This window comes from Leucoraja erinacea, chromosome 20 (assembly GCF_028641065.1).
Source record: "Leucoraja erinacea ecotype New England chromosome 20, Leri_hhj_1, whole genome shotgun sequence".
Taxonomy (NCBI): domain Eukaryota; kingdom Metazoa; phylum Chordata; class Chondrichthyes; order Rajiformes; family Rajidae; genus Leucoraja; species Leucoraja erinaceus.
In genome coordinates this window covers 11,242,958-11,269,647 of record NC_073396.1, presented here as the reverse complement: position 1 = coordinate 11,269,647, position 26,690 = coordinate 11,242,958, and the positions used below count along the sequence as shown (strand labels likewise).

The 26,690-nt window shown below is 47.3% G+C and overlaps 1 protein-coding gene across 1 annotated transcript in view; it reads left to right on the top strand.

Annotated features, from left to right (window-relative positions):
• baiap3 (BAI1 associated protein 3) overlaps window positions 1–26,690 on the top strand; it is a 70,707-nt gene that overhangs the window by 30,009 nt on the left and 14,008 nt on the right. The window contains exons 9-25 of the mRNA XM_055651241.1: window positions 780–857; window positions 2,180–2,282; window positions 3,461–3,568; window positions 5,650–5,742; window positions 6,973–7,076; window positions 7,863–7,980; window positions 13,267–13,391; window positions 14,896–14,986; window positions 16,523–16,579; window positions 17,501–17,598; window positions 19,454–19,505; window positions 20,498–20,649; window positions 21,965–22,085; window positions 22,933–23,076; window positions 23,589–23,666; window positions 25,240–25,455; window positions 26,550–26,618. Of these exons, the coding sequence (XP_055507216.1) occupies window positions 780–857; window positions 2,180–2,282; window positions 3,461–3,568; window positions 5,650–5,742; window positions 6,973–7,076; window positions 7,863–7,980; window positions 13,267–13,391; window positions 14,896–14,986; window positions 16,523–16,579; window positions 17,501–17,598; window positions 19,454–19,505; window positions 20,498–20,649; window positions 21,965–22,085; window positions 22,933–23,076; window positions 23,589–23,666; window positions 25,240–25,455; window positions 26,550–26,618 (1,807 nt within the window). The remainder of the gene's footprint in view (window positions 1–779; window positions 858–2,179; window positions 2,283–3,460; window positions 3,569–5,649; window positions 5,743–6,972; window positions 7,077–7,862; window positions 7,981–13,266; window positions 13,392–14,895; window positions 14,987–16,522; window positions 16,580–17,500; window positions 17,599–19,453; window positions 19,506–20,497; window positions 20,650–21,964; window positions 22,086–22,932; window positions 23,077–23,588; window positions 23,667–25,239; window positions 25,456–26,549; window positions 26,619–26,690) is intronic.

The window sequence follows — 26,690 nt, the reverse complement described above, 5'->3', positions numbered from 1 at the left end:
ACTTATGAATTGTCTTATTTGTCTAGTATTTACACCGATATTTCTTATTTCTCTCCTCTAGTTGAATCCTTTAGTTTTAATTTTACATGTGGTGCCTAAAGTTTGTTTTTTTCTGACAACTGCCATCTTTCACCCCAACAATTTGCTTTATCATTATTTATAGTACATTCCCGTTTCCTTGAACAATCCTCCAATAATATCTCCGCATTCGCTAGTTTTGGATTCTTTCTACTAGGGTAACCTAATTTGGGGGTGATTTGAATTTAATTTTTAATTTTTTTTTTTTTCCCCCCCCCAAGATAAACTTTATTCCGAATAAAAACTATCTATACAAAACAAGGGCTGTGCTAAAACGCTTCCAATATTCACAGCAGCTATACATACATGCATTATCCTTGGCAGTGTTCACAGAAGTATCATTATACCCTGCACCCTTGCCACTCGTGTGGCTCCCTGGGGTAAGATCCCTTCCCTTGTTTGAGGGTCCCCTCCACCACACTCTGGCCCCCAAAGTGCAGCAGCAGAAGGACCCTAGACTGTGGTCCTCCCCCACATGGCCTTGGCGTTGGCTGCACCGAGCTTCATTGCGTCCCTCAGCACGTACCCGTGCAGTCTGCAGCGGGCCGGTCGACAGCATTCCTCCCTGGTGCAATATTTGTGCCAGCGTTTCACAAAATTAAACCACTCGTCAACATACACAGAGCCATCGATCCACTTATGCATTACATTGACGGGGGAAGGAGAGCGATATCTTAGCAGTGCTGTCATTCCCTCCCCAGGGACCACGATGATGATGTTTCGGTTGCTGAAGCATGTAAAAATCTGAATCAGATCAGCGGTTTAAAAGGAATGGGCAGGTAAGTCAACTAGCCCCATTCATCGTTCAATCAATCCCTAAATGTCATAAGCTATGAATTTTTTCTGAAGAAACCTTTAAAGCAATCATTATTTTAATTATACCCCTTGACTCAATTGCCCAATTAAAAGGACACTGATGCATTTGATGGATTTCTGTTGGTCTGCCTCCAACCTAGATGTACATTATTGTCAATCAAGCATTTGCTTACCCTTTGCACGAACATTTTGTACATGTGCAACCATGGCCTTATGAGGGAACTTCACCTAGCTATTACTGTCATGTTATTTCAATGTTACGCACAAGCAGGCAAACTGCAGTACCTGATTTCATGTAACAAATGAATTGCAAAGAGAGGAAGCTGGACAATGTGAACTTAGTTCCTCAATTTGTGAAGGGTGTATCCTTGCAGAGTTTGTGCATGTGGGTACTGCACTAATCTAGGTTTTAAAGTTATTTACCCATTTCTCATAATTTCTTTATTGAACAATTTTTACGTATCAAGAAAATCAGTGTTTCATTGAAACAGTGAATATACAACATGCTGGAGTAACTCGGGTCACTCCAGCATGTCAGGCAGCATCTCTAGAGGAAATGAATAGGTAACGTTTCGGGTCATGAAACCTCTTTGGGCTGATTCTGTTGTGGGAGAGGCTGGAGAAAGTTGGAAAAGAGTAGGGGGCAGGACAATGCTTGGCAAGTAATAGGCTGGGGGGAGGGTGGGGGGGGGGGGGGGATGGGCAGATAGTTGGATCAGAAATGAGAAGGCAGAAGGTGTTAGACAAAGGATTAGGAATTGAAGAGTTACCAATTGTGAAGTTAGAGAAAGGAATGTAGATGCAAGAGGCGGGGGGAGGAGATGGGGAAGGAGGAGTTCGGATAGGGCACAGGGGAGAAGGGCAAGGTGTAGGGGAAGAAGGGAGAGTTGGGAGGTTTGTAGTTACCTAAAATTGGAGCATCCAATGTTCAGCCCGGCGGGTTGTTGTGTTGGGTTATCCAGTGTCCTGTTGCTAAGAGGGGGGGGGGGACTTAGTAACTAGCAACCACACCGTGCTAGTGTGTCTGTCAACGTTCTACCCTAACATGGAGTACCTTGTCTCTGTTACACTTCACTGGCTGGAATAACTCAAAAGGACAGGCAGCGTCTCTGGAGAAAAAGGACAGGTAGCGTTTCAGAACTCTGAAGAAGCATCCCGACCTGAAACGTTACCCGTCCTTTATCTCCAGAGATGCTGCCTGACCGGTTGAGTAATTGCAGCATTTTGTGTCTCTCTTTGGTGTAAACCAGCATCTGCAGTTCTGGCTGTTCTTTCCACCGTGCAGGTACTTCAAACAGATCATGAAGTCGGCTCGAGCTAACGGGGCCTCGGGATCTCAGGATGATAACATTGATGATTTCCTCGGCTGCCTCGACATCCCCATCATTGTGAGTGTGTTGTTGGGGGCGTGAAACAACAGTGGGAAGCAGTGGTGGTGCAGTTGCTGCCTTACAGCGCTTACAGCACCAGAGACCCTGGTTCGATCCCAACTACGGGTACTGTCTGTATGGAGTTTACACGGTGGCCGCATGGGTTTACTTTAAGTTCGGTTTCATCCCACATTCCAAAGACTTTGTAGGTTAAATGGCTTGGAATAAATGTAAAATGTCGTGTGTGTGTGTGTGTGTGTGTGTGTGTGTGTGTGTGTGTGTGTGTGTGTGTGTGTGTGTGTGTGTGTGTGTGTGTGTGTGTGTGTGTGTGTGTGTGTGTGTGTGTGTGTGTGTGTGTGTGTGTGTGTGTGTGTGTGTGTGTGTGTGTGTGTGTGTGTGTGTGTGTGTGTGTGTGTGTGTGTGTGTGTGTGTGTGTGTGTGTGTGTGTGTGTGTGTGTGTGTGTTGCATAGTATTAATGTGCAGGGATCGCTGGTCGGCGCGGACTCGGTGGGCCGAAGAGCCTGTTTCCATGCTGTATCTCTAAACTAAACTGTTCTCAGGCCTGGCCTGCACCCCAACCCACAGGCTGCAGAGGACCCAGTCTACAGCACGGGCCCCAGTAGAAACATGTCACACCACGGGCCCCCTCCCTGTCTGTGTTCCTGACCTACACCCGACCCATGTCCAGTGTCTCACCCGCCAGACCAACCCCTCAAACCAGAAGTAGACTGTGTCGCAGGGCCTGGCTTGGGGGCTCTTCTCCAGCTGAACTCCAAGCCTCACCAACACTCACCCCACTGATCCAGACCCCGTCCAATAACCCAAGCCCTATGGCGGGGTCAATGCCCCGACTTGGGTCCCGGATGGCTTTGGTTTTGTTTAGGGACACAGCGCGGAAACAGGCCCTTCGGCTCACCGAGTCCACGCCGACCAGCAATGCCCGCACACTAACTCTACCCAACACACAACAGGGACGAATTACAATTTTACCAAAGCTAATTAGCCTACAAACATGTAGGTCTTTGGAATGTGGGTGGAAACCGGAGCACCCGGAGAAAACCCACGCGTTGATGGGGAGAAACTCGGTACATACAGCACTCGTAGTCGGGATCGAAGGCAGCAACTCCACCACTGCTCCACCTTGCTGCCCATTTGGTTCAGTTCCAAAGCTGAATCTTTCCCGTTCTTTTATCAGGAGATCCCTGTTGAAGGAATTGATACGTGGTACAAACTGGAGCCTCGATCAAGCTCGTCTCGTGTTGAGGGTGACTGTCACCTGGTGATTTCACTGGCCATAATGCAGGTAACGGGCTGGGGGCTGGGCTGGCACAAGCGAGAGAGATACGGCAACAGTGATAAGCCACGATAAGGGGCTCCATCGGTTTTATTCTCAATGAAATACTTGCCTAAGACAGGGCTTCTGTTAGTGGGAAGGTTAGACCCAATCTGAGGACCAAAGCCCAGCGTGGAATAGCTTAGACATCTGCTGAGGGATGCTCACAGTGGAATGGCCACAGAGCAGAGATGAATGACAACTAGGGAAGAACAATGGAAAGTGTAACGCTTCTGGTTGGAACTCTTCGTCAGACATCTGACCATCTGAAGGGTTCCAACCTGAAACATCACCTTTTCCTTTTCTCCAGATATGCTGCCTGGCCCACGGAGTTACTCCAGCATTTTGTGTCTATGTTTTGTATAAACCAGCATCTGCAGTTCCTTCCTTTGCAAAGGCGGCACAGTGCTGCAGCGGTAGAGTTGCTGCCTTACAACGCCTGGGACCCGGGTTCGATCCTGACCACGGGTGCTGTCTGTACGGAGTTTGTACGTTCTCCCCGTGACATGCGTGGGGTTTCTCCAGGTTCTTCGTGTTCCTCCTACATTCCAAAGATGTCCAGGCTTGTAGATTATGTGGCTTCGGTCAATTGTCCCTAGTGTGTAGGATAGTACTAGGGTGCGGGGTGATCGCTAGTTGGTGCAGACCCGGTGGGCCGAAGGGCCTGTTTCCACGCTGCATGTCTAAAGTCTAAAGTCTGGAAAGTCACTCCAAGATTGTTGGGGCTTAGAGGCAGCAGCTTCAGTACAGGAGTGGATCCAACACCCAGTGAGAGTCAACACTTACAGGAGAGGAGGAGCTTCATCCCCCAGCGAGAGACTTCGCCTGCAGCAGACAAGGGGAACTAAATCCCAGTGAAAAAACTGTTAGGAAAGGAGGGTCCTGTACCCAAGAATCAAGTCGAGAGTGTTTATTGTCATATGTCCCAGACAGAACTATTATTTTTTACCTTACGGCAGCACAACAGAATATGTAAACATAATATTCTGTGAACCATATAATAATCATAAAAAGTTTAGTGTATATATATGTGTATACACATAATAACAAGTGAAGATTCAGATTCAAACTTTATTGACATTGTGCAGTGTACCGTACAGAGACAACGAAATGCAGTTAGCATCTCCCTAGAAGAGCGACATAGAATATGAGCGATAAGTAAATATATTTACGTGCATTCAGTCGCAGTAGTGCAATTATTTTTTTCCTGGTGGAAGGTGCGGGGGGGGGGAGGGAGGGGGAGTGTGACTGGCAATCACCGAGGTACGTTGTTGAGTAATGTAACAGCCGCAGGGAAGAAGCTGTTCCTGGACCTGCTGGTCCGACAACGGAGAGACCTGTAGCGCCTCCCGGATGGTAGGAGGGTAAACAGTCTGTGGTTGGGGCGAGAGCAGTCCTTGACGATGCTGAGCGCCCTTCGCAGACAACGCTTGCTTTGGACAGATTCAATGGAGGGGAGCGAGGAACCGGTGATGCGTTGGGCTATTTCCACCACCCTCTGCAGCGCTTTCCGGTCGGAGACAGAGCAGTTGCCATACCATACTGTGATACCGTTGGTAAGGATGCTCTCGATGGTGCAGCGAACAACCAATAATAGTGCAAAAGGCAAAACTGATGCTCCCAAGTCTAAGTAGCTCAGAGCTTATTTGCAGAGTGTAGTGTTTCATAGCCTGCTGGCTGTAGGGAAGAGGCTGTTCCTGAAGCTGGGCGTTACAGTTTGCAGGCTAATACATCTTCTTCCCAATGACAGGTGTGATATGAGAGCGTGGCCAGGGTGGTGTGGGTATCTGATGATGCTGGCTGCCTTTCTGAGCCAGCGACTCCCCATTGAAGGTGGGGAGGTCAGTGCCCGTGATGGACTGGGCAGAATTCACCACTTTTTGCGCACATCTTTGCTCCTTCCTCCCCTGCAGTGAGGTCTTTCAAGGGAGGGAACCTTGCATACAGGAAGTCAGTGTGTTCAGGTGAAAGAGTGATGGTCTTGGGGGCTTGGCGGCTGTGGCCTGACACAAGTCTATGAGATTGCCGGTAACTCTTACCTCTTCTTGCAGAGAGATACCGAGTTGTGCAAGATGATGGGACCTATGAATATCCACGAGTTGTTGCTGAGGCAGCTGCTAACATCTGAAATTTCCAAATTCCAGGTAAGTGCCAACCATTACAAACAGTTCCGGGTCCGTCTCACATGGACATAACGTGCAGGAACGGTTACATATCTCAGGCATTCTCACACTCCTCATCGCTTGCATTTGAATGTTTTAAACCAGCAATGGATGTAAAAGCATTTGTTGTTGTCTATAATTGAAAGCATGATTTGGAGTTTCCTCAGGCTACACATAAATAAACAGATAAAGTGCAATAGGCTGTTAGAGTTCAGAGTTTGTTTGAAGTTGTGTTTAATAGTCTGATGGCTGTGGGGAAGCAGCTGTTCCTGAACCTGGATGTTGCAGATTTCAGGCTCCTGTACCTTCTACCTGATGGCAGCAGAGAGATGAGTGTGTGGCCAGGATGGTGTGGGTCCCTGATGATGTTGGCAGCCTTTTTGAAACAGCGACTGCGATAGATCCCCTCGATGGTGGGGAGGTCAGAGCCGGCAATGGCCTGGGCAGTGTTTACAACTTTTTGCAACTTTTTCCGCTCCTGGCGCTCAAGTTGCCGAACCAAGCCACGATGCAACCGGTCAGCATGCTCTCTACTGTGTACCTGTAGAGGTTCGAGAGAGTCCTCCTTGACATACCGACTCTCCGTAATCTTCTCAGGAAGTAGAGGCGCTGATGTGCTTTCTTTACAATTGCATCAGTGTACTGGGACCAGGAGAGATCTTTGGAAATGTGCACTCCCAGGAATTTGAGGGCCTGTTTCCGCGCTGTAACTCCAAAGTCTAAGGTCTAGAGAATGGAAAGAAATTGCAAGATCTTGGGGCTTAAGGCCAGCAGTTTCAGCAGCTTCAGTAAAGGAATGGATTCATGCTCCAGTGAGAGTGAGCACATAGAAACATATAAAATAGGTGCAGGCCATTTGGCCCTTCGAGCCAGCACCGCCATTCAATATGATCATGGATAATCATCCAAAATCAGTACCTCGTTCCTGCTTTATCCTCATATCCCTTGATTTCTTTAGCCCTAAGAGCTAAATCTAACTCTCTCTCACCTACAAGAGAGGAGGAGATTCATCCCCCGGTGAGAGACATCGCCTACTCTGTATCTCGAAAGTAAATTAAACAAAACATCGGCCTTGTCGGCAGAACGGTGAGATGCAGCCTGAGAGATAACTCCTTGGTAACCGGGGCACAAACCGGCCAAGAAACTCCTTGCAGTGCTTGCCATGCTGAGAGGGGCCAGTGAGTGATTGTGACATTCCCCTCCTCCCCACAGAATGAGCGCAGCAGTGACTGCCAGGGGCTCAGCAAGTATGCGGTCACCATCCTCTCCCAGCATGCCATGCAGATTGACCTCTCACCTCAGCAGAAGGCTGCCATGTAAGTATAACTCATGTCATTTTCCATCTATCTATATATTACTAAAACTCTCATCTTGACCACTTCCTGTCTGCGTTGTAATTGAATTTGCGCAAAAACGATCCCCTCTGCTGCAAGTCAAATAAGTTTTGTTCCGATCGGTGAAATAGTACAAAATTTATGAAGGTTTTGATGGTTCCCCCCTCCCCCCCACTCCCCCCTCCACCTTCCCCACTGCCCCTCCCTTCCCCACACACCCCCCCCTTCCCCCCCACACCCCCCCCCCACCACACCCCCTCCCCCACACACCCCCCCCTCCCCCACACACCCCCCCCCCCCCCCACACACACCCCCTTCCCCAACCCCCACCCCCCTCCCCAAACTGCCGATGCTGGATTATTGAGCAGAAACGTGCTGAAAAGACTCAGGGGGCCACTCAGCATCTGTGACGGGAATGGACAGACACTGTTTTGGATTGAGCCCCTTCTTCAAATTGATAAAGAGAGCTGCGTCAAATCACCCTCAGGGCACTTACAACACGTTTTAGATGAAGAATAAAGATACCTCTACACTTTCCATCAAATGCCCTCAAGGAAATTCCTTCTCTCCAGAGATGCTGCCTGTCCCTGTCCCGCTGAGTTACTTCAGCATTTTGTGTCTACCCTCAGGGAAAATATGCAATAAGGGTTGGATACGGAATAAAACTCAATTTTCATTGTCCATGTGACACTCTGTATAAAAGGAGTGATCCACAAGTAACAAACAGAGGCAGTGAGTGAATGACGTTTCTCCCCTTCACCTCTGCAGTGAGTGGCTGGCTTACAGCAAACATCACCAGCTCCAGTCCATGGACTATGGCCTCCTTCACCAGCTGCTTGAGGACCTGGATAAGAGGTCAGACCTGAACGCTCTCACTCCAGACCAGGTAAGGCGCTGGGATAGCCGAGTATCACCGAGGAAGCTCTCCTTCCCTCTCACCTCTCCTCACTTCCTCTGGAGGTGGTGAAGCCTCATACAGTTCCCTGGTGATCTGAGCTCATCAACACTTCCTTGTGTTACAGCACACTATCATTAAATTAGGAGGACAGTGTGTGTGGGCAAGCCACCAACTCAAATAGCATGGGTCAAAAACATTATTCGGGCAAAAACAGCTGTTGTTCTACCCCATGCAGCAGTGAGTTTACCTAATTAATCACATCTGACAAGCACTTCATAGTTCCAGTTTACACTGGCGCTGAGGGAGAACAAAATGGAATTGCAGTTACTATCATTTGAAGACTTTGTGTGTGAGTCCGTCCAGTACACACTGGTGCTGGGGATTTTGTGTCCGCTTCATAGGATTGCTCACAGCTGTGTGCCAGATGTGGTAAACTCTAACAAATACTGGTGCTGGTAGCCAGTGGCAAACTAGTAGCATGGTGGCGCAGCGGTAGAGTTGCTGCCATACAGCGCCAGAGACCTAGGTTCAATCCCGACTACGAGTGCTGTCTGTACGGAGATTGTACGTTCTCCGTGTGACCTGCGTGGGTTTTCTCCGGGTGCTCCGGTTTCCACCCACACTCCAAAGACGTACAGGTTTGTAGGTTAATTGGCTTGGTATAAATGTAAATTGTCCTTTGTGTGTGGAGGGTAGCCTTGGTGTACGGGGATCGCTGTTCAGCGCGGACTCGGTGGTCCGAGTTAAATTTCTCTAAACTAAACTAAATTTGTCTAATCCCTCAGTGTGTGTGCATGCAAATCAACAGAACAAGTAATACATTAGGGGCACCGACACTATATTTACTGACTACTGATTCTAACCTCACGCTTTTGATGCAAGTTTGGAGCCATCCTCAGTTATGCTCATTGGGGAAATTGGCTCAGTAGTTTGATAGGGCAGTGGGAGGATCTGGAATCACAGATGTTATAAGATGCCATCAAAATAGAAATAAACACCATCTTCCCTTGAAACTATTTCTAGAAAGCAAACACCAGCCTCACTGAGAACATCCAGCAGTGATACATCCCTGTAGACATGAGGAACTGCAGATGCTGGTTTACAAATAAAGACACAAAGTGCTGGAGTAACGCAATGCATCTAGCTTGTCCAATCCCTGAAGAATTTTATATGTTTCTATAAGATCCTCTCTCACCCTTCTAAATTACAGTGAATATAAGCCCAGTAGATCCATTCTTTCATCATGTCAGCCCCGCCATCCAGGGAATTAACCTGGTGAACCTACGCTGCACTCCCTCAATAGCAAGAGTGTCCTTCATCAAATTAGAAGACTAAAACTGCACAGGTCCAGGTGCGGTCTCACCGGGGCCTTGTACAACTGCAGTAGGACCTCCTTGCTCTTATACTCAAATCCTCTCGCTATGAAGGCCAACATGCCACTAGCTTTCTTCACTGCCTGCTGTACCTGCATGCTTACTTTCAGTGACTGATATACAAGGACACCTATGTCTCGTTGCACCTCCCTTTTTCCTAATCTGACACCATTCAGATAATAATCTGCCTTCTTGTTCTTCTTGAACAGAATCAATACTGTAATAAAACAAGATTTCGAGAATAACAGCAATTCAGGGACAACATAGAAAAAGGGAATAGCAAATGCTCCCTCTAGTGATGTTACACGTGTACTACATATAGAGCACAAAGCCACCAACTTTGTTCTTCAACTGCAGAACAAAAGCAACGTTGAGCCACTGTCGCTTACAAACACTGTAAATGAAGTTGATTTAGGAATTGAGAAAACTAACAATAATTCAAGCTGGTTTCCTTGCAAGGTTATTGCACGATCACAAAATCACCAAAGAAAACACGCAAGTCAAATAACCACATTATCATACAGAGCCATAGAGTGATATAGCGTGGAAACAGGCCCTTCGGCCCAACTTTCCCACACCGGCCAACATGTCCCAGCTACACTAGTCCCACCTGCCAGTATTTGGTCCATATCCCTCCAAACCTGGCCCATCTATAAACCTGCCCAACTGCTTCTTAAATGTTGGCATAGCCATAGAGATATAACTGTAGGAACTGATACAAATGTCAGAGTTATCGAAAAAGGGCCATGGGTTGGTGTTGGTGATGGCGTTGGCTTAGTGGTATTGGCTTTACAGATCTATATTCTGGTGATAACTGGTCGAATACCACAATCGACTTCCTGTTGTCGAAATCATTTGTTCTACATCTGTGAATTCCACTGTATCCAAGCTTGAAAGTATCTGTGTTGCTGGGTGCTCTGTAGGTATGGTTCAATGGTTCTTTATTGCTACATGTACCAAAACACAGTTGAATTATTTTTTTGCACACAGTTCACACGGTCGGGCAGCACAGTATCGCAGTGGTAGAGTTGCTACCTTACAGCGCCAGAGATCCGGGTTCAATCCTGACTATGGGTGCTGTTGTACGGAGTTTGTATGTTCCCGTGACCTCGTGGGTTTTCTCCGCGTGCTCCAGTTCCCCTCCCCCCCCCCAATCCAAATACTTGTAGGCTCGTACGTTAATGCTGTAAATTATTCCCAGTGTGTAGGATAGAACTAGTATATGGGTGATCAATGGTCGGTGTGGGCTGAAGGGCCTGTTTCCACCCTGTATCTCTATACTAAACTAAGTTTAGTAAAGTATCACTGGACAAACGCACAATATTAGATTAGATAAACAAATCAAAGTGTTTAGTAATTGTCCACTGAGACCATAAACAAGAGACGTCAGGTTTTGGCACCATTTTCAAAGTCCAAGCTGCCTAAAGTGCAGCTGGCCATAAGGGAGCCGTTGTCCTGCTGTTGTTACAGGGTCGGCTTGGGCAAGTGACCTTGTTGGCACCCTCCACTGCTGCTCCACTTGCTCTGTGTCACTGCATCTAATGAGGATGGATAATGGATCACTGTTCACGAGTGAGCCCTTCAGAAAGTTCGAATAAACCTTTCGAATATGTTTTGTATATGTTTAAGAAGGAACTGCAGATGCTGGAAAATCGAAGGTACCACAAAAATGCTGGAGAAACTCAGCGGGTGCAGCAGCATCTATGGAGCGAAGGAAATAGGCAACGTTTCGGCCCAAACGTTGCCTATTTCCTTCGCTCCATAGATGCTGCTGCACCCGCTGAGTTTCTCCAGCATTTTTGTGTACCTCAGGTTTTGTATATCACAGGATCACACCCGGCTGGCTGAAACCGCTGGTGAAGTGGAGAGATATATGCAAAGGGTGAAGAAGTTCATCCGTCTTCATGTCGAAGGGAAGCAAGAGCTTTATTTTGGTTACAAAGCAAGGCCAAAACCAGAGACTGGAACAACACAAGCCACACTTGTTTCAATACAATCTCCTCCAGACATTCCCACGAGGCTGATGATCAGTGTGTAAATCAGTACATACAAAACGGCAGGCAATAGATAACCTCAGGATTGAAGAATAAACCACAACAATTCAACAACCGACACCTCCCGTCCAGAATTCACCACGTGAAAGTGATGCAAGGACTAATATCAAAATGCTTATTTTAACTATTATTGGAGATTGGAGGGTTGTACTGTTATTGTTGTTCTAGGTTAATACATCTTTTTGAGTATACTGGGTCTATTTTTTCTTCAAGCTGTTCTGAACGTCAGTATCTTGGATGCTTTAATAAAGAAAGCCAGTGCTTATTCTGGTGTATACCCGCCCGACACAAGCTTGATAGCACCCGGCCACATCTGAAACACTTGGGTCAGTGAAGTCAGCTTTACAAAACACTGTAAGTCCGCAGGTTCCCGTCAGATCAGACCAAGTTCCACTATTAAACATTCTCAAGCTTAAGTGCAGGTGACTGAGGTTTCAAGGTTCATCACAAACACACTCTTTCCAGGAATCCTCGACACTGGGTCAAAATAAGGTGCAGGTTTATGCACAAGCTGAATTCTAAATTGCTCCTCATCATGCATTAACGAGTCTGCCTAATTGGTTGCGATCATGAAGGATTTACTGGTCGCAGTTGACAAGTACCTGGTTCTCAATGAAATGGGCAATTTGATTTGTGATTAATGTCAAACCAATGCCTTTCAGGGCAGGATTAGTTGGTGTTTACTAATGTGATGCAGGAAAGGATCGAATGGGACAGGAACAAGAGCGGCCATTCAGTCCTCAAGCCTATCCCACCTTTGGAGATCCCATTGTAGAGTAACACCACACCCTTGCCTCTTTAACACCCTTAGTTATCAACAATTAGCAATTCACATTTAAAATAACATACGTTTCCATTTGCATCATTCTGAACATCTTCCAGTGTTTCCCCAATTTCATTCCTGTAGGGCCGAGTTCTAAGCTCTGATTTTTTTTTTACCCCAATTCCTAGATATCGAGCTAATCCCTCTATAGGAAATATTATTTTAAAAATCTTAATTTAATCATGTCACCTCAACCTATATATCAGAGAATGCCACCCTAGTTTACGTAATCTCACCCAGTAATTTAAACTTAAGAAAGTGGGGTTGACTCTGATAAATCTATATTTCGCAGTCTCAAAGCCAAACATGTTTTTCCTAAATTATGCTACACAGAACTACTCACAACATTCCGAAAGTGCTGTCTAACTGGACAAAACTAGCAGAACTAGCTGGTCCTGCAGAGGCGCAGCGGTAGTGTTGCTACCTTGTAGCGCCAGAGACCTGTGTTCAATTCTAACTATGGGTAGGAAGGAACTGCGGATGCTGGTTTAAACCGAAGATAGACACAAATTGCTGGAGTAACTCAGCAGGACGGGCAGCATCCCTGGAGAGGAGGAATGGGTAACGTTTCGGGTCGAGACCCTTGGTGCTGTCTATACGAAATGTTTGTACGTTCTCCCTGTAGGTTTTCTCCGGGTGCCCCAGCTTCCTCCCACACTCCAAAGACGTACAGGTTTGCAGGTTAATTGAATTTGCTAAGTTGTAAAATTGTCCTGAGTGTGTGTAGGTGATCGCTGGTCGTTGTGGACTCAGTGGGCTGAAAGGCTGGTTTACACACTGTTTCTCTAAAGTCTAAAGTATTTACCTTGTTGACTAGACGGAAGAACGGATGGTAAACTGCAGGAGCAGGTCACTCTGCCCGACATCTTCCACCGTTAACTCACATCACACCCACCGCTTGGGAGCAATGTCACAGCACCCGGACACTTATGATTTGTTACAGTTTACTCTGTGGCGGGCGGCACACTTCTCCTCTAAAGTCTTTTGATGCGGTCATCTCATACGTAATTTTGGTTTGTTGCAGGAAGAGTCCCTTGCCAATAGTTTTGTCTTTTTCATCGACTACTGCTGGATGTTGCTGCAAAGGATGAAGCAGGTCTTTCCCTTCAACTCTCCCAAGGCACTGAATCAGCTGGAACTGATGCTGAGGTAACGCAGACTAATTTGTGCCAGACCAAACCGACCTAGGTTAAGCTGCGACAAGCCAAAGCAGCCCGCATTAAGCCAGAGCAAATCAGGTTATTCTGATAATAATAATAATAATAATATATTTTATTGTCATTGCACATAAGTGCAACGAGATTTGGGTATGCAGCTTCCATCCAACATCATAACTTCAGTAACTACTAAAAGTTAGGTTTAGATACCCCGAGGACATGGTTTGTACAAAGAACATTACAACAGTAAAATAGTAAAAACAGGCTAAAGTGCAGATGTGTCTGTGCGACGTGACCATCCGAGGGAGACGGTCCATGGGGGGATGGGGGGGGGGGGGGGGGGGGGGGGGCACTCAGCAGGGCCGGTTCAGAGCAGCTATAGCTCTGGGAAAGAAGCTGTTCTTGAGTCTGGATGTGCGGGCGTAGAAGGCCTTGTAACGTCTGCCGGAAGGAAGTAGTTCGAACAGTCCATTACAAGGGTGTGAGGAGTCTTTGTGAATGCTGACGGCCTTCCTGAGGCACCGTGTGTGGTAGATGCCCTCCAAGGCTGGTAACTGTGTCCCAATGATCTTCTGCGCTCTGTGGACGACGCGCTGAAGAGCTCTCCTCTCCGCCTCCGTGCAGCTGAGATACCACACAGAGATGCCATACAATAGTATGCTCTCTGTCGTGCAGCGGTAGAAGGTCGTCAGCAGCTGTTGGGGCAGACCAGTCCTTTTCACTGTTCTCAGAAAGAACAGTCGTTGCTGTGCCTTCTTGACCAGTGCAGTGGTGTTGGTGGACCATGTGAGGTCCTCTGAGATGTGAGTGCCCAGAAACTTAAAGCTGGACACTCTCTCCACACTGTCCCCGTAGATGGGGCGTATTCCCCCTTCTGTGACCTCCTGAAGTCGATAATCAGCTCCTTAGTCTTGGAGGTGTTGAGTGACAAGTTGTTATGTGAGCACCAAACCGTCAGGTTCTGTAGTTTGTTTCATCACCGTTGGTGATCAGCCCAATCACTGTTGTGTCATCTGCAAACTTGACGATGGTGTTGGTGTCGAATGCAGGAGCACAGTCGTGTGTGAAGAGGGAGTAGAGCATGGGGCTCAGTATACAGCCCTGTGGTGTGCTGGTGCTCAGGGTGATAGTGGAGGACAGGTGCGGACAGGTATCCAAGCCATACTGGACTATACAGGGTCACACTCAGGCAATCTAGACCAAATCATGTGAACACAAAGGGCCAAATCTAGCAGGTCAGGCCTGACCATTTGGAAGCCAAATGGATATTGGAGGAAAAACACCTCATAATTTGCTTGGGCAGTTTACAACCCTGCTGTATGAATATTAATGTCTCTAATTTCAAGTAATCCTTGCATTCCCTCTCTCCCCGTCCCTCCCCCACCCCCAGTCAGCTTACTGTTGTCCTGCGTAGTTTCACTGTTTGTATCGACTAGTTATCACCTCAAGGCTCCTCTCATTCTTTCTCCTGATCTTTCCACCTTCAATACTTTCAGGTGCTTGCTGAAGATGTATTCCATGGAGGGCTTCAAGGTTCTCTACCCTGTTCACAAGCCGCTCCACGTGGAGATCGTTGCGGCTGTAAAGGTACAGTGTGATCTTCAGTGGCAATATTCTGAAGTTGCAGCACAGCCTAAGAAAGTAGCGTCTCAGTCCACCTGCCCTGGGCATCGCTCCCAGGAGTGAGGAGTGAATCCGTCTGATGAAAAGTTTCCAGAAGGCTGTTGGTAAAGTGTGTAAGGGGTTATGGGGAGAAGGTAGGAGAATAGGATTAGATCAGCCATGATTGAATGGCGGAGTAGACTCAATGGGCTGAATGGGCTAAATCTGCTCCTATCACTTATGACCTCATGAAGTGGCACAGGTGAGGCTTCTCTGCAATAAATTGTGTGGAGTCTCAATGAGCCATGACATGTATCAGTGACAGCTGCAAACGGTGGGAAATCACCGTGGGGAAGACGTCAATGGATCCTTGGCTGATCCCGGTTTATACCGATGACATAGAATCCCAATCACAATATATAAATTCTCCAGAACTGTGAGCTGAGGAGAGAGTCAAGGTGAAATGCAAACATGGTTCAATATGAATGGAAATTATGCTGCGGCATCCTTCAATCTGAATAATAATGAAAGGCGTGTGCGTCCCCTGGGAGGGAGAGAGAGATCGTGGCCAAGTGGTGGATGATAAAGTTCTTGGAGCACTAGTTATCAATGAAGCTCAGTTTCTCCACTATCTTTTAGGTGGGTAGAAAGGCAACACTACATTCAGAAACTACGACTGCCCCAACCTTTCATCTGTTGATGTGAATGGACAGAGACATGTCAGCAGGGACACACAGGGATGCTCGAGTTGTGCGATTCCAGTTGGTTACATTGAGGGTTAGATCCGAAGCATTGATTATAATCAAGCCCCCTAATTGGCGACCTCTGCCGAGTTTGCCCTGGACTCATACTCGCAGCATGGTGGCCACGAGGTCGTAGGAGGTCTTCGTAACTCTTCCTCATGTTCACGGCGTTTTTACCAGCCTGATAAAAATGTCCACGAGTATTAAAAAATCGCATGGAAAAAATTGATACTTTTTCTCGTAGGTAGGTCGTAGTAGGTCGTGATGGTAGTCTTAGGTCGGTAACTGGCTCGAGAAAAAAAATGCAAACATGACATCATTTTAGCATGTGATCATTTTCCACTTGTAGCTAGTTGTAGTTGGTCTTAGGTGTTGAAGACTGAGGTTGAGGGGGGTCCTAGGAGATCGTAGACATAGACGTAGGAGGTCTTTTACTTCGACGAGTCAACACTTGTCTAGGGTCTTCTAAACTCGTAGATTAGGTCATCCAAGTGGGACAGGCCCTTTAGTTTCAGGTCTTGATGAAAATGCAGTGTAGACTGTGCATTATTACCTTTGGGTCAGATAAACACAGTCGCAGTCAGATTCAGAAGATGCTTGGCTGCAATGGTCAAGAGAGAGAGAAGAGTGTTTTAATGGTCATGTAATGATATTTTTACATGCTGCAGTTTTACAGACAGAGTGGATTGTGACAATGCATTGATGACCGTGTATCTAGTGCATCAATGGCCCAGAGTGAAGTGACATTGTGTCATTTGTACTGTACTCATTTTTATAGAAATCCACACTTGAATGGTACGAGAAAACGCGTGATAACTTGAAACCAGAAATCCAGGTACGTTAATGTGAACAAGGCAGAGTGTGCGATGCACTGTAATGTGAAGAAGGGTCTCGACCCAAAACGTCGCCCATTCCTTCTCTCCAGAGACGTTGCCTGTCCCGCTGAGCTACTCCAGCTTTTAGTGTCTATCTTCAGTTTAAACCAGCATCTGCAGTTCCTTCCTACACAATGTGACTTGCTGCTTGGCCTCTCAGTCTCACTGTGTTTATTAATGAACTGATGTTTGGCTAGTTATTGACTTTGGGAAGCATATTAGAGTACACGCCCCAATCAGAACCAATTGCATTAATATTGCCATTGATCTCTCATGGACCAACCATGTTGATGCAACAGCCCAGAAGGCACAACAACGGCTCTGCTTCCTGAGGAGACTGAGGAAATTCAGCATGCCTCATGTGACTCTTACAAACTTTTACAGATGTATCCTAGAAAGCATACTGTCAGGTTGCATCACAGCTTGGATGGGGAACGGAGTTGCAGATGTAGCCCAGTCCATCACACTGATCCGTTTTCCCACCATTGACTCCATCTACACCTCTGCTCGGAAAGCAGTACTGGCAGACTCAGGAACAGATTCTTGCCCTCTGTTATCAGGCTTCTGACTTGTCCTTCCACAAGTGAGGATACTGATTCTCCTCTACTCTATTGAGCACAGGAAAGGCAGGTTGCAGTTGGTGTTTTGAGGGTGAGTTGGGATCAGAGTGCAGGACAAGTTGGGCTTGGGGTTTTAAGGTGAGTCGGGCTTGTGGGGTGGGAAGTGAGTTCAGTTTGGAGTTTTGAGGGCTAGTTGGGTGCAGAATGGAAGGCTGCTTGGTGTTGGGGGTTTGGGGGTGAGTTGAGCTTGACGTTGTGAGGGGGTTTATGTTTGGAAAAGGACCATTCCTTGCATTGTAAAGCACTGACTTTAAATTGCAGTCAGACCAAGCCCGGCTGAATGCTCTGGTCCAGTTGGTCGACACAGTTTGCACAGACTTACGCAAGAAATACAACTACTACAACAAAATATTTATAAGGTGAGCATCAGAATTGTTTTCTGTTTAATAGCATTTCAATTCCTTTAGGAGAATAATTTTGAGGATGTCTATGCTATGGAGTAAAACCAGCGTGATAGCATGGGTCGTGTACATGGTATAGCTTGAGATACAAAGAGCTGGAGTAACTCAGTGGGTCAGGCAGAATCCCTGGAGAATGTCGGGACCCTTCCGCAGAGCCTGAAGAAGGACTCCGACCTGAAAGACCACTGATCCATGTTATGCAGGGATCCTACCCGGCCCGCTGAGTTACTCCAGCTCTTTGTGTCTCTGTGTTTGGTAAACCAGCATTTGTGGTTCCTTGACCCTACATGGTAAAGCTTCCTCTATCCATCGCGGTCTGTTCCATGGGACACTTTCTGTCCCGTTTAAGGCCACGTGATTCACCATAAACCTGCTCCTGCTCCCCTGCTCTGAACTGCTTACCCACCTTTAACAATTTTGTTTGGAGTTACTGTAGAATTTGGGTTTGTCCGCAAAGCCTGGGCAGATAATTGGGAACGCAGACCCTTGCCCAGCAACTGCAGTCCCCTCTCGACCGAAGAGCCTGGTTCCAGAGGAACATAGAAACATAGAAAATAGGTGCAGGAGTAGGCCATTCGGCCCTTCGAGCCTGCACCGCCATTCAATATCATCATGGCTGATCATCCAACTCGGTATCCCGTACCTGCCTTCTCTCCATACCCCCTGATCCCCTTAGCCACAAGGGCCACATCTAACTCCCTCTTAAATATAGCCAATGAACTGGCCTCAACTACCTTCTGTGGCAGAGAATTACAGAGATTCACCACTCTCTGTGTGAAACAAATATTTTTCTCATCTCGGTCCTAAAAGACTTCTCCCTTATCCTTAAACTGTGACCAACTGTGTTCTGGGCTTCCCCAACATCGGGAACAATCTTCCTGCATCTAGCCTGTCCAACCCCTTAAGTATTTTGAAATGAAAAATGATTCAATTTATTGTCATTGTCAGTGTACAGTACAGAGACAACGAAATGCATTTTTAGCATCTCCCTTGAAAGGGAGACACAGGGCGTCGCGGTGTGCCCGCGCCTGCCGCCGTACATTCCATTATTGTACGTTTCTATAAGATCCCCCCTCAATCTTCTAAATTCTAGCGAGGCTGGCTGCCTTGTCTGGGGCCAATGTGGTTGCAGGAGTTGCTGGAAGGTGAATGCACGAGGGGGTCAGCTTGTGGGGACTCCAGCTCCAGTGCCTTTGGCTCTCCTGAGCCTCATTCACAAGGCAGTGGGGTGCTATTTGGCCCATAGCTGGGACCCGGTTGATGAGCACCAGAGCATGCCCACATGCCGGTGGATCTACACGTCGCATCCATAGGGGGCATCTTCCTCCGAGATCCCCACCAAGTTTCACTCAGGACCAAAGGTTGTCCCAGTTACCATGTGTTGACACTGTGGGAGTCTCGTTGGAGCCTTTCACCGTCATCACTCGCAGATGGACAGATGATGTCTGTGCCTATTGTAGGATGTTTTCTTACTCTACTGTGGACTTGGATAGGGTGGGGGAAGGGAGGGTGAGGTTAGTGGTTGTTGAGAAGAGGAGGGGGAACAGGATTGAGATTGTGGGATTTGATGAGCGAGTGGAGCTGAGATGAGGAGACGGGAATGGGGGGTGGGGCATCAGCACAGATTGTTGCACTTGGTGAATGGCCACAAGTTTATCACAATCTGGCTCTGCCAGTTTGAAGTCACACCTCAGTCTTTACTAGTCTCTACAGAGAGGGTGCAATGTTCATTGCCAATATGTGAATAAACTTCTCAAGGGATTGTTGAACTGCTATTCCTGGTGAATTCAAGAGGATTTCTTTCTGTTTGTAGTGTTGTGAAGATTGATTACTTCAGTTTGACTTATCAGCAGCTGGAGAAACTGGTAAGGAGATTGGAACCGACTGTGTGTGAAACCAATTTGCCCACTGCATCTGAGGGGCTCCCACAGCAAGCCCCTACCTCCCCCAACATATGTGTGGTCACAGAGTGAGCTCCTTATGTGAGTGTGATACACACCCCTCCCCCCACCCCACCCTCACCCCTCCGTGTGTGGGACTGAGGCCTTCATGTTAGAAATTCATCGGGTCCCTTCAATGAACGAGGTTCGGAGAGCAGACCCTAAACATCTCCACCATGACAGACGATGATGGTGAGCATGCCATGGGTCATGGTGAGGGTCCAAGCAACCCAGGTGTGGAAGACCAGCTTGTACCCAGGCACCTCCCAGACTGGGTCAATGTGTAAATGCTTCAGTGGCCCAGGGCCCTGGGTTCCACTTGCCTCCAATGTTGCACCTCACTTGATGATCTCCCATTGTTGATGGATCCCTCCAATTCCACAACACTAAAGGTCACCCTCGCCGTATCTCCCGCCTCCTCGTTTAGGGTTTTCTGATCAGGTGGATGATTTTGGATCCCAACCTAACCCTGCACCTGGTTCTCACAATGAGAGAGAGAGAGGGATCCAGCCAAGATGGGTATTGTCCATCACCAATTAACCACAGCCTGATAACCTGGGTTTCCTGTTTTCAGAATCGGAGCATCATTCAGGACCTGAAGCTCCATTTTGTATTTATGGACCCTGCCTCTTCGCCAATAAATCCATCAAAATTGTTTCTGTTTCTCAACTTTCCCTTCCACCTACATTCCTTCCTCTAGCTCACAATTCGCAACTCTTCAATGCTTTTTGCCTCACACCTTCTTGTCTTTTCATCCCTGTCCTTGGTCCAAGCATCTGCCTGTTAAAAAGCCCTCCTCACCTGCATCAACCCATTACCTGCCAGGCTTTCTCCTGCCTCTCCTCAACGTGTCTCTCCGTGTCTCGAGGTGAGTCACAACCTGGTTCCTTAAGCTGCCAATTTGATGTCTCTTACAGGTCGCAGATGATGTCCTGGTGCTAATGGAGGAGCTGGGAGCAGCCATAGAACAAGAGAGATCAAGGATGACCCAGCTGATCGCCGTGACCCTGTTTGAGTTGTACCTGTCGCTGAAAGAAGTGAAACACTTCAAGGAATTCCTTCCATTGAAGTAAGTTGCCTGTAGCCACCACTCCTTAAAATAAAAGAAAAGAAAATGTTCAAAATACTCAGTAGGTCAGAGAGCTCCAGAGAGAAACAAGTAATGTTTCAGGTTGGAGAAACAAGGAACTGCAGATGCTGCTTTGCTAAAGAAGACATAAAGTGCTGGAGTAACTCAGCGGGTCAGGCAGCATTTTTGGAGAATGTGGAGCAGTGATATTTTGAGTTGGGCCCCTTCTGATTGTGGTGGAGGGGAGGAGGGGGGGGGGGGAGAGAAAGGTGGAAGAGAGAGAGGGGACAGAGCAAAGTCTACAGGTAATAGGTTGATAAAGGTGAGGAGGGTTTGTTGATAGGCTGATGGTAGACAATGGCCAGAGATGAAAAGACAGAACGTGTGAGACAAAAGGATTGAAAAGTTGTGGATTGTGAAGCTGGAGGAGGGAATGTAGGTGGAAGGAGAGGGGGAGGGGAGAAATGGGTGAGAATCTAGGTGGGGCACAGAGGAGAGGTGTTGAAAGGTTTGGTGGATGATCCTCAATGTGAAGGCTGGTGGGCCTGAAGGTCACAAGTTGGGAAGGTACATCCTTGTTTCAGCGTAGGCTGTGGGCCAAGCATCAAAAATGACTCTAGAAATCACCTTTCGTGACCCATGTCTCGGAACTACATGAAATTTTGCACAGATTTAGATAAAATATAATTGAGAAGGAAGTCATAACTCGTCAGTGCCAAAAGTTGCACATTAATTAATTAAACTAAGTAGAAAATGAGATCGAAAAGGTAAGCGCGATCTAGTGTCCAATGCCCATATTACACCATGGGGAGCCTATTTCCGTGTTGCAGTCTATTTAAACCATATACAGTGTATTATTATACCATATATATATAAAACAACCCAGAAAATCTTCACCACATCCTCTCCAAGCCCAAGACATCCTTCCTAAAACGAGGTGCTCAGGAGTGAATATAATGTCCGAGTGTAAACCGTAGCTCAGTGGCACTAATCAGTACAGAAGGATGTGGGTTTAAGTACCACCCTGGAACTGAGCACAAAATCTGCTCTGATTATCCAGCTCATCGGATTGAACTGAACTGAAGTAGCATCTCCCCTTGGGTGAAGAAAAGCAACAACTCCATGCTGGACCTCAGTAAGCAAGGAATGGTGAAACACATTCTGCTGGTAATCGTGTTGTACTGATTCCAAGGAGCTGGAATTGGTCTAACATTGGATCCCATTGAACATTGTATTGTACCGAGCAGGGAATGGAGTAATCTGGATTCCACCAGGTCTCTAAATCTGTTTATTTCCCACCCAACCGACACTACAGGGACTCCAATCTGGGACTTGGGAATTTCCATGAATGGTTCCAGATATCCATTAATAAGTGGCTACACATTGTTCACGAGAAGTCATGTGAACGGATCACAAAGGCAGTGGCGGTGGATCAGGTACCTGATTTGAGTAGGTTGTTGGAATCAGCTAACAGTTCTTCATGTGTTTAAACACATTGGCAAGGTAGGCATGTTGCTCCTGTTTACCTCTTACATTCAGTGCTGGCAGGGTGACGTGGCGTGATGATGTATTGATACGTGGTGTTTCCCCAAGTGTCGCAACATTTTTTTGTCGCGGCTGGATTTTAAAATGTTCAAAATCTTTTGGTGACCCTGATATGGCGACGGCTGTCGCCGAAACAATCGCCGGCATGGGACAGGCCCTATAGTCTTTCTCCCAGGTTGGAAATATCAAGCATTAGAGGGCAGAGGTTTAAGGTGAGGGGGAAAGTTTTAAATGAGATTTGTGAGGCACGATTTTTACACAGAGTGGCGGTTTTTTTGGGGGGGGGGGGGTGGGGGGGGGGGGGGGGGGGGGGGGGGGGGGGGGGGGGGGGGGGGGGGAAGCAGACGCGATAGAAACATTTAAGAAGCATTTGGACAGACACATGATCAGGCTGGGGATGGAGAGATACAATCCCAGGCCCTATGGGATGCTTTAAATTGGCATTGAGGTCAGCACAGATCTGTTTCTGAGCTGCACCAGTCTATATTCTGTGAGTGAGTGTGAAAGGAGATCCAGTGGGTGGGTAGCGTTGTTGGCAGGGGTAAATGTACACGGCAACTGGCAGGAGCCGCGGGGGAGATGATGCAATAGATGTACGTGTCTTTTCTCCCTCTGCTGTTCTGAGCTCTCTCTCTGACTGAGTTCATGCTGCTCATGTCTCTGCTGGAGGTTTGTGCGCTGCTGCCCCTGTCCTTCTCTCCGTTGATAATGACCGAATGTTTGTGTGTTTTTTACTAGCTTGACCCTGTTGACACGCTGTCCAAACACAGCAGCTCGGCAGTCGATGTGGTGACCTGCTTCACTCAGATCAAGAGCTTCTGGCTGCAGCTAGCCTGGCCTGACCCAATGGGGGCTTTTGTGTTTGTAACAAAGATCACTGACGTGAGTACCTGCATCAAATCCTCTGGGTTTCGTCAGAGAGAGCAGAGGGGGGTGGGGAGAGAGCTTGAGCACCCAACACACACAAGGCCTATTGGGATCTGGCACATTCGTGCAAAACTGCTGATGGGTCATCTGGCTGGAGTGAAGAAAATGGAATAAAGAGATTGAGGATTTTATACTTTAGACTTCAGAGATACAGCGCGGAAACAGGCCCTTCAGCCCACCAAGTCCGTGCCGATCAGCAATCACCCCCGTGCACCAGCACTATCCTACACACTAGGGACAATGTACAATTTTACTGAAGCCAATTAAGCTACAAACCTGTGTGTTCTTGGAGTGTGGGAGGAAACCGGAGCAGCTGGAGAAAACCCACACAGTCACAGGGAGAACGTACAAACTCCATGAAACAAATGCTGGATGTACACAATGGGTTGGGCAGCATATGAGCAGATAGCTTTCCTCACTGACCCCACTGATTCCAAGTACACTCATGCTTCAGCGCTTTCTTTCAGGACATCTGTAACGCAGCTGTGATGTACTCGGAAATGATCAGACAAAAAGCAGACGTTCAGAAGAAAATCACACAACAGGTGAGTATTGAGGGACCACCGTGAACATAGAGTCATACAGCGTGGAAACAGACCCTTCGTCCCAACTTGCCCACACCGACCAACATCTCCCACCCACACCAGTCCCACCTGCCTGCATGTGGCCCATATCCCACTAAACCTGCCCTATCCACCATGTTTCTGTCTCAATGTTTCAATCACTCAAATCTGTCAGATTTTGCTGACTCCAATCACCTGTGACTGGACTTAGAAACATAGAAATATAGGTGCACGAGTAGGCCATTCGGCCCTTCGAGCCAGCACCGCCATTCAATATGATCATGCCCGATCATCTAATATCAGTACCCCGTTCCTGCTTTTTCCCCATATCCCTTAATTCATTTAGCCCTAAGAGCTATATCTAACTCTCTCTTGAAAACATCCACTGAATTGGCCTCCACTGCCTTCTGTGGCAGAGAATCCCACAGATTCGCAACTCTCTGGGTGAAGATGTTTTTCCTCAACTCAGTCCTAAAAGGCCTACCTCTTATTCTTAAACGGTGATCCCTGGTTCTGGACTCCCCAACATTGGAAACATTTTTCCTGCATCTAGCCTGTCCAATCCTTTCAGAATTTTATATGTTTCTATAAGATCCCCTCTCATCCTTCCAAATTCCAGTGAATAAAATCCCAGTGGACCTATTCTTTCATCATATGTCAGTCCTGCCATCCCAGGAATTAACCTGGTGAACCTACGCTGCACTCACTCAACAGCAATAATGTCTTTCCTCAAATTAAGAGACCAAAATTACACACAATACTCCAGGTGTGGTCTCACCATGGCTCTGTACAACTGCAGTAGGACCTCCTTGCTCCTAAACTCAAATCCTCTCGTAATGAAGGCCAACATGCCATTAGCTTTCTTCACTACCTGCTGTACCTGCATGCTTACTTTCAGTGACTGATTTACAAACACACTCAAGTCTCGTTGCACCTCTTTTCCTAATCTGACACCATTCAGATAATAATCTGCCTTCCTGTTCTTGCCACCAAAGTGGATAACCTCACATTTATTCGCATTATACTGCATCTGCCATGCTTCTGCCCACTCACCCAAACTATCCAATTCACCCTGCTGCCTCATAGCATCCTCCTCACAGCTCACACTGCCACCCAGCTACGTAAACTTAAATGTCACATTTAATTCCCTCGTCTAAATTGTTAATATATATTGTAAATAACTGGGGTCCCAGCACCGAGCCTTGCGGCACCCCCCTAGTCACTGCCTGCCATTCTGAAAAGGACCCGTTAATTCCTACTCTTTGCTTCCTATCTGCCAACCAGTTCTATATCCATGTCAATACCCTACCCCCAATACCATGTGCTCTAATTTTGCACACTAAATCTCTTGTGTGGGACCTTGATGCTGTTTCTCCTCCATGTCACATCAGTTCATAAGTTGTGGGAGCAGAATTAGGCCATTCGGCTCATCAAGTCTATTCTGCTGTTCAATCATGGCTGATCTATGTTTCCCTCTCGATCCCATTCTCCTGCCTCCTCCCCATCACCCCAGACACCCGCACTAGTCACAGCCGTTTTCCTTCTTCCTTCTCAGCTGTGCATGGTGCTGAATAACATCGAGCACGTGCACAAGTACATCTGGAACCTGCCGAAGGAGTTGGCATGGCAGGAGGTGGAGACCTCAGTGGAGCGGGTGTGTGGGCTGGAGGGGAAGCAGCAGGTGCGGAGAGCGCTGGACACACAGCTACAGAGCATCGATGCGGGCATGCAGCGGCAGTCCAACTACATGATCAACCAGCTGGTGGAGAAGGTAACCGCACGGCACAAGCTGACAGGTCCGAGCGACGGGAACAGCCGCACTGATAAGATCTGGACCTGCTTTCATGCTGTATGAGTTTGTAACTATAGTGGAGATCAATTTGAATAATTAATAATTATTCAATCAGAATAATGAAAGCCATAGACAGAGTGGATGTGGAAAGGATGTTTCCACTGGTAGGAGAGTCTAGGACTAGAGGTCATAGTCTCAGAATTAAAGAGCGCTTAAAAAAAAGAGGTGAGGAGGAACTTCTTTAGTCACAGGGTAGTTAACCCGTGGAACTCATTCCCTCAGAGGGCATGGTCTCTTAGGAAGCAGAGATCAGCCATGATTGAATGGTGGAGTGGACTCGATGGACTGAATGGCCTAATTCTACTCCTAAAACTTGTGAATTTGATCCTCCAGAAATATCTAATTAGCTGTTGTGTTCCCTTTGGGAAATCAGTTTGACTTAGCGTAATGTACATGGGCGGTGGAGGGTACATGGAATGAGCTGCCACAGGAGGTAGTTGAGGCAGTTACTATAACAACATATAAAGGACATTTAAATAGGTACATGGATAGGAAAGATTTGGGAGGATATGGGCCAAAGGATGGCAGATGGGACCAACATAGACAGGGCACCTTTGTCGACGTTGGCAAGTTGGAATGACGAGCCTGTTTCTGTGCTGCATGACCCTAGTGGAGATCAATTTAATCCTCTAGAAATGTAACTGATTTAGCCAAGATTGATCTGTTTCAGTAACCAAAAACTGCAGATGCTGGTTTACAAAAAAAAGACACAAAGTGCTGGAGTAACTCAGCGGATCAGGCAACATCACATTTTCAGGTCGGGACCCTTCCTCAGCACTTTGTGTCTTTTTTGAATTGATTTGAGGCCGTCGGGACATGGCTGGGGCCAGGTTTGATCAGTGATACTGGGGTATGATCTGTTTGGAACCCAGGGGTAAGCATATACCTACTGAGACCAACCACTGAATTGGTCCACACCCTCAGGGTGAAGAGATCACATTGGTAGAAATGTGGACATTTCCTCAATTAGCAGTCTGACACTATTCTGTTTCCCATGGACTTGTTTTTTACAGATGGTCATTGACTTGCGGAAGTACATTCAGCACGTTAGCCTGTCTCCGGACTCCATCCAACCTGATGATGTACGTGTCTTGGTGAGATTGCCGTTATAGAATGCACGGGAACTGCTCAGCAATGGGGGCTTTGGCAACTCT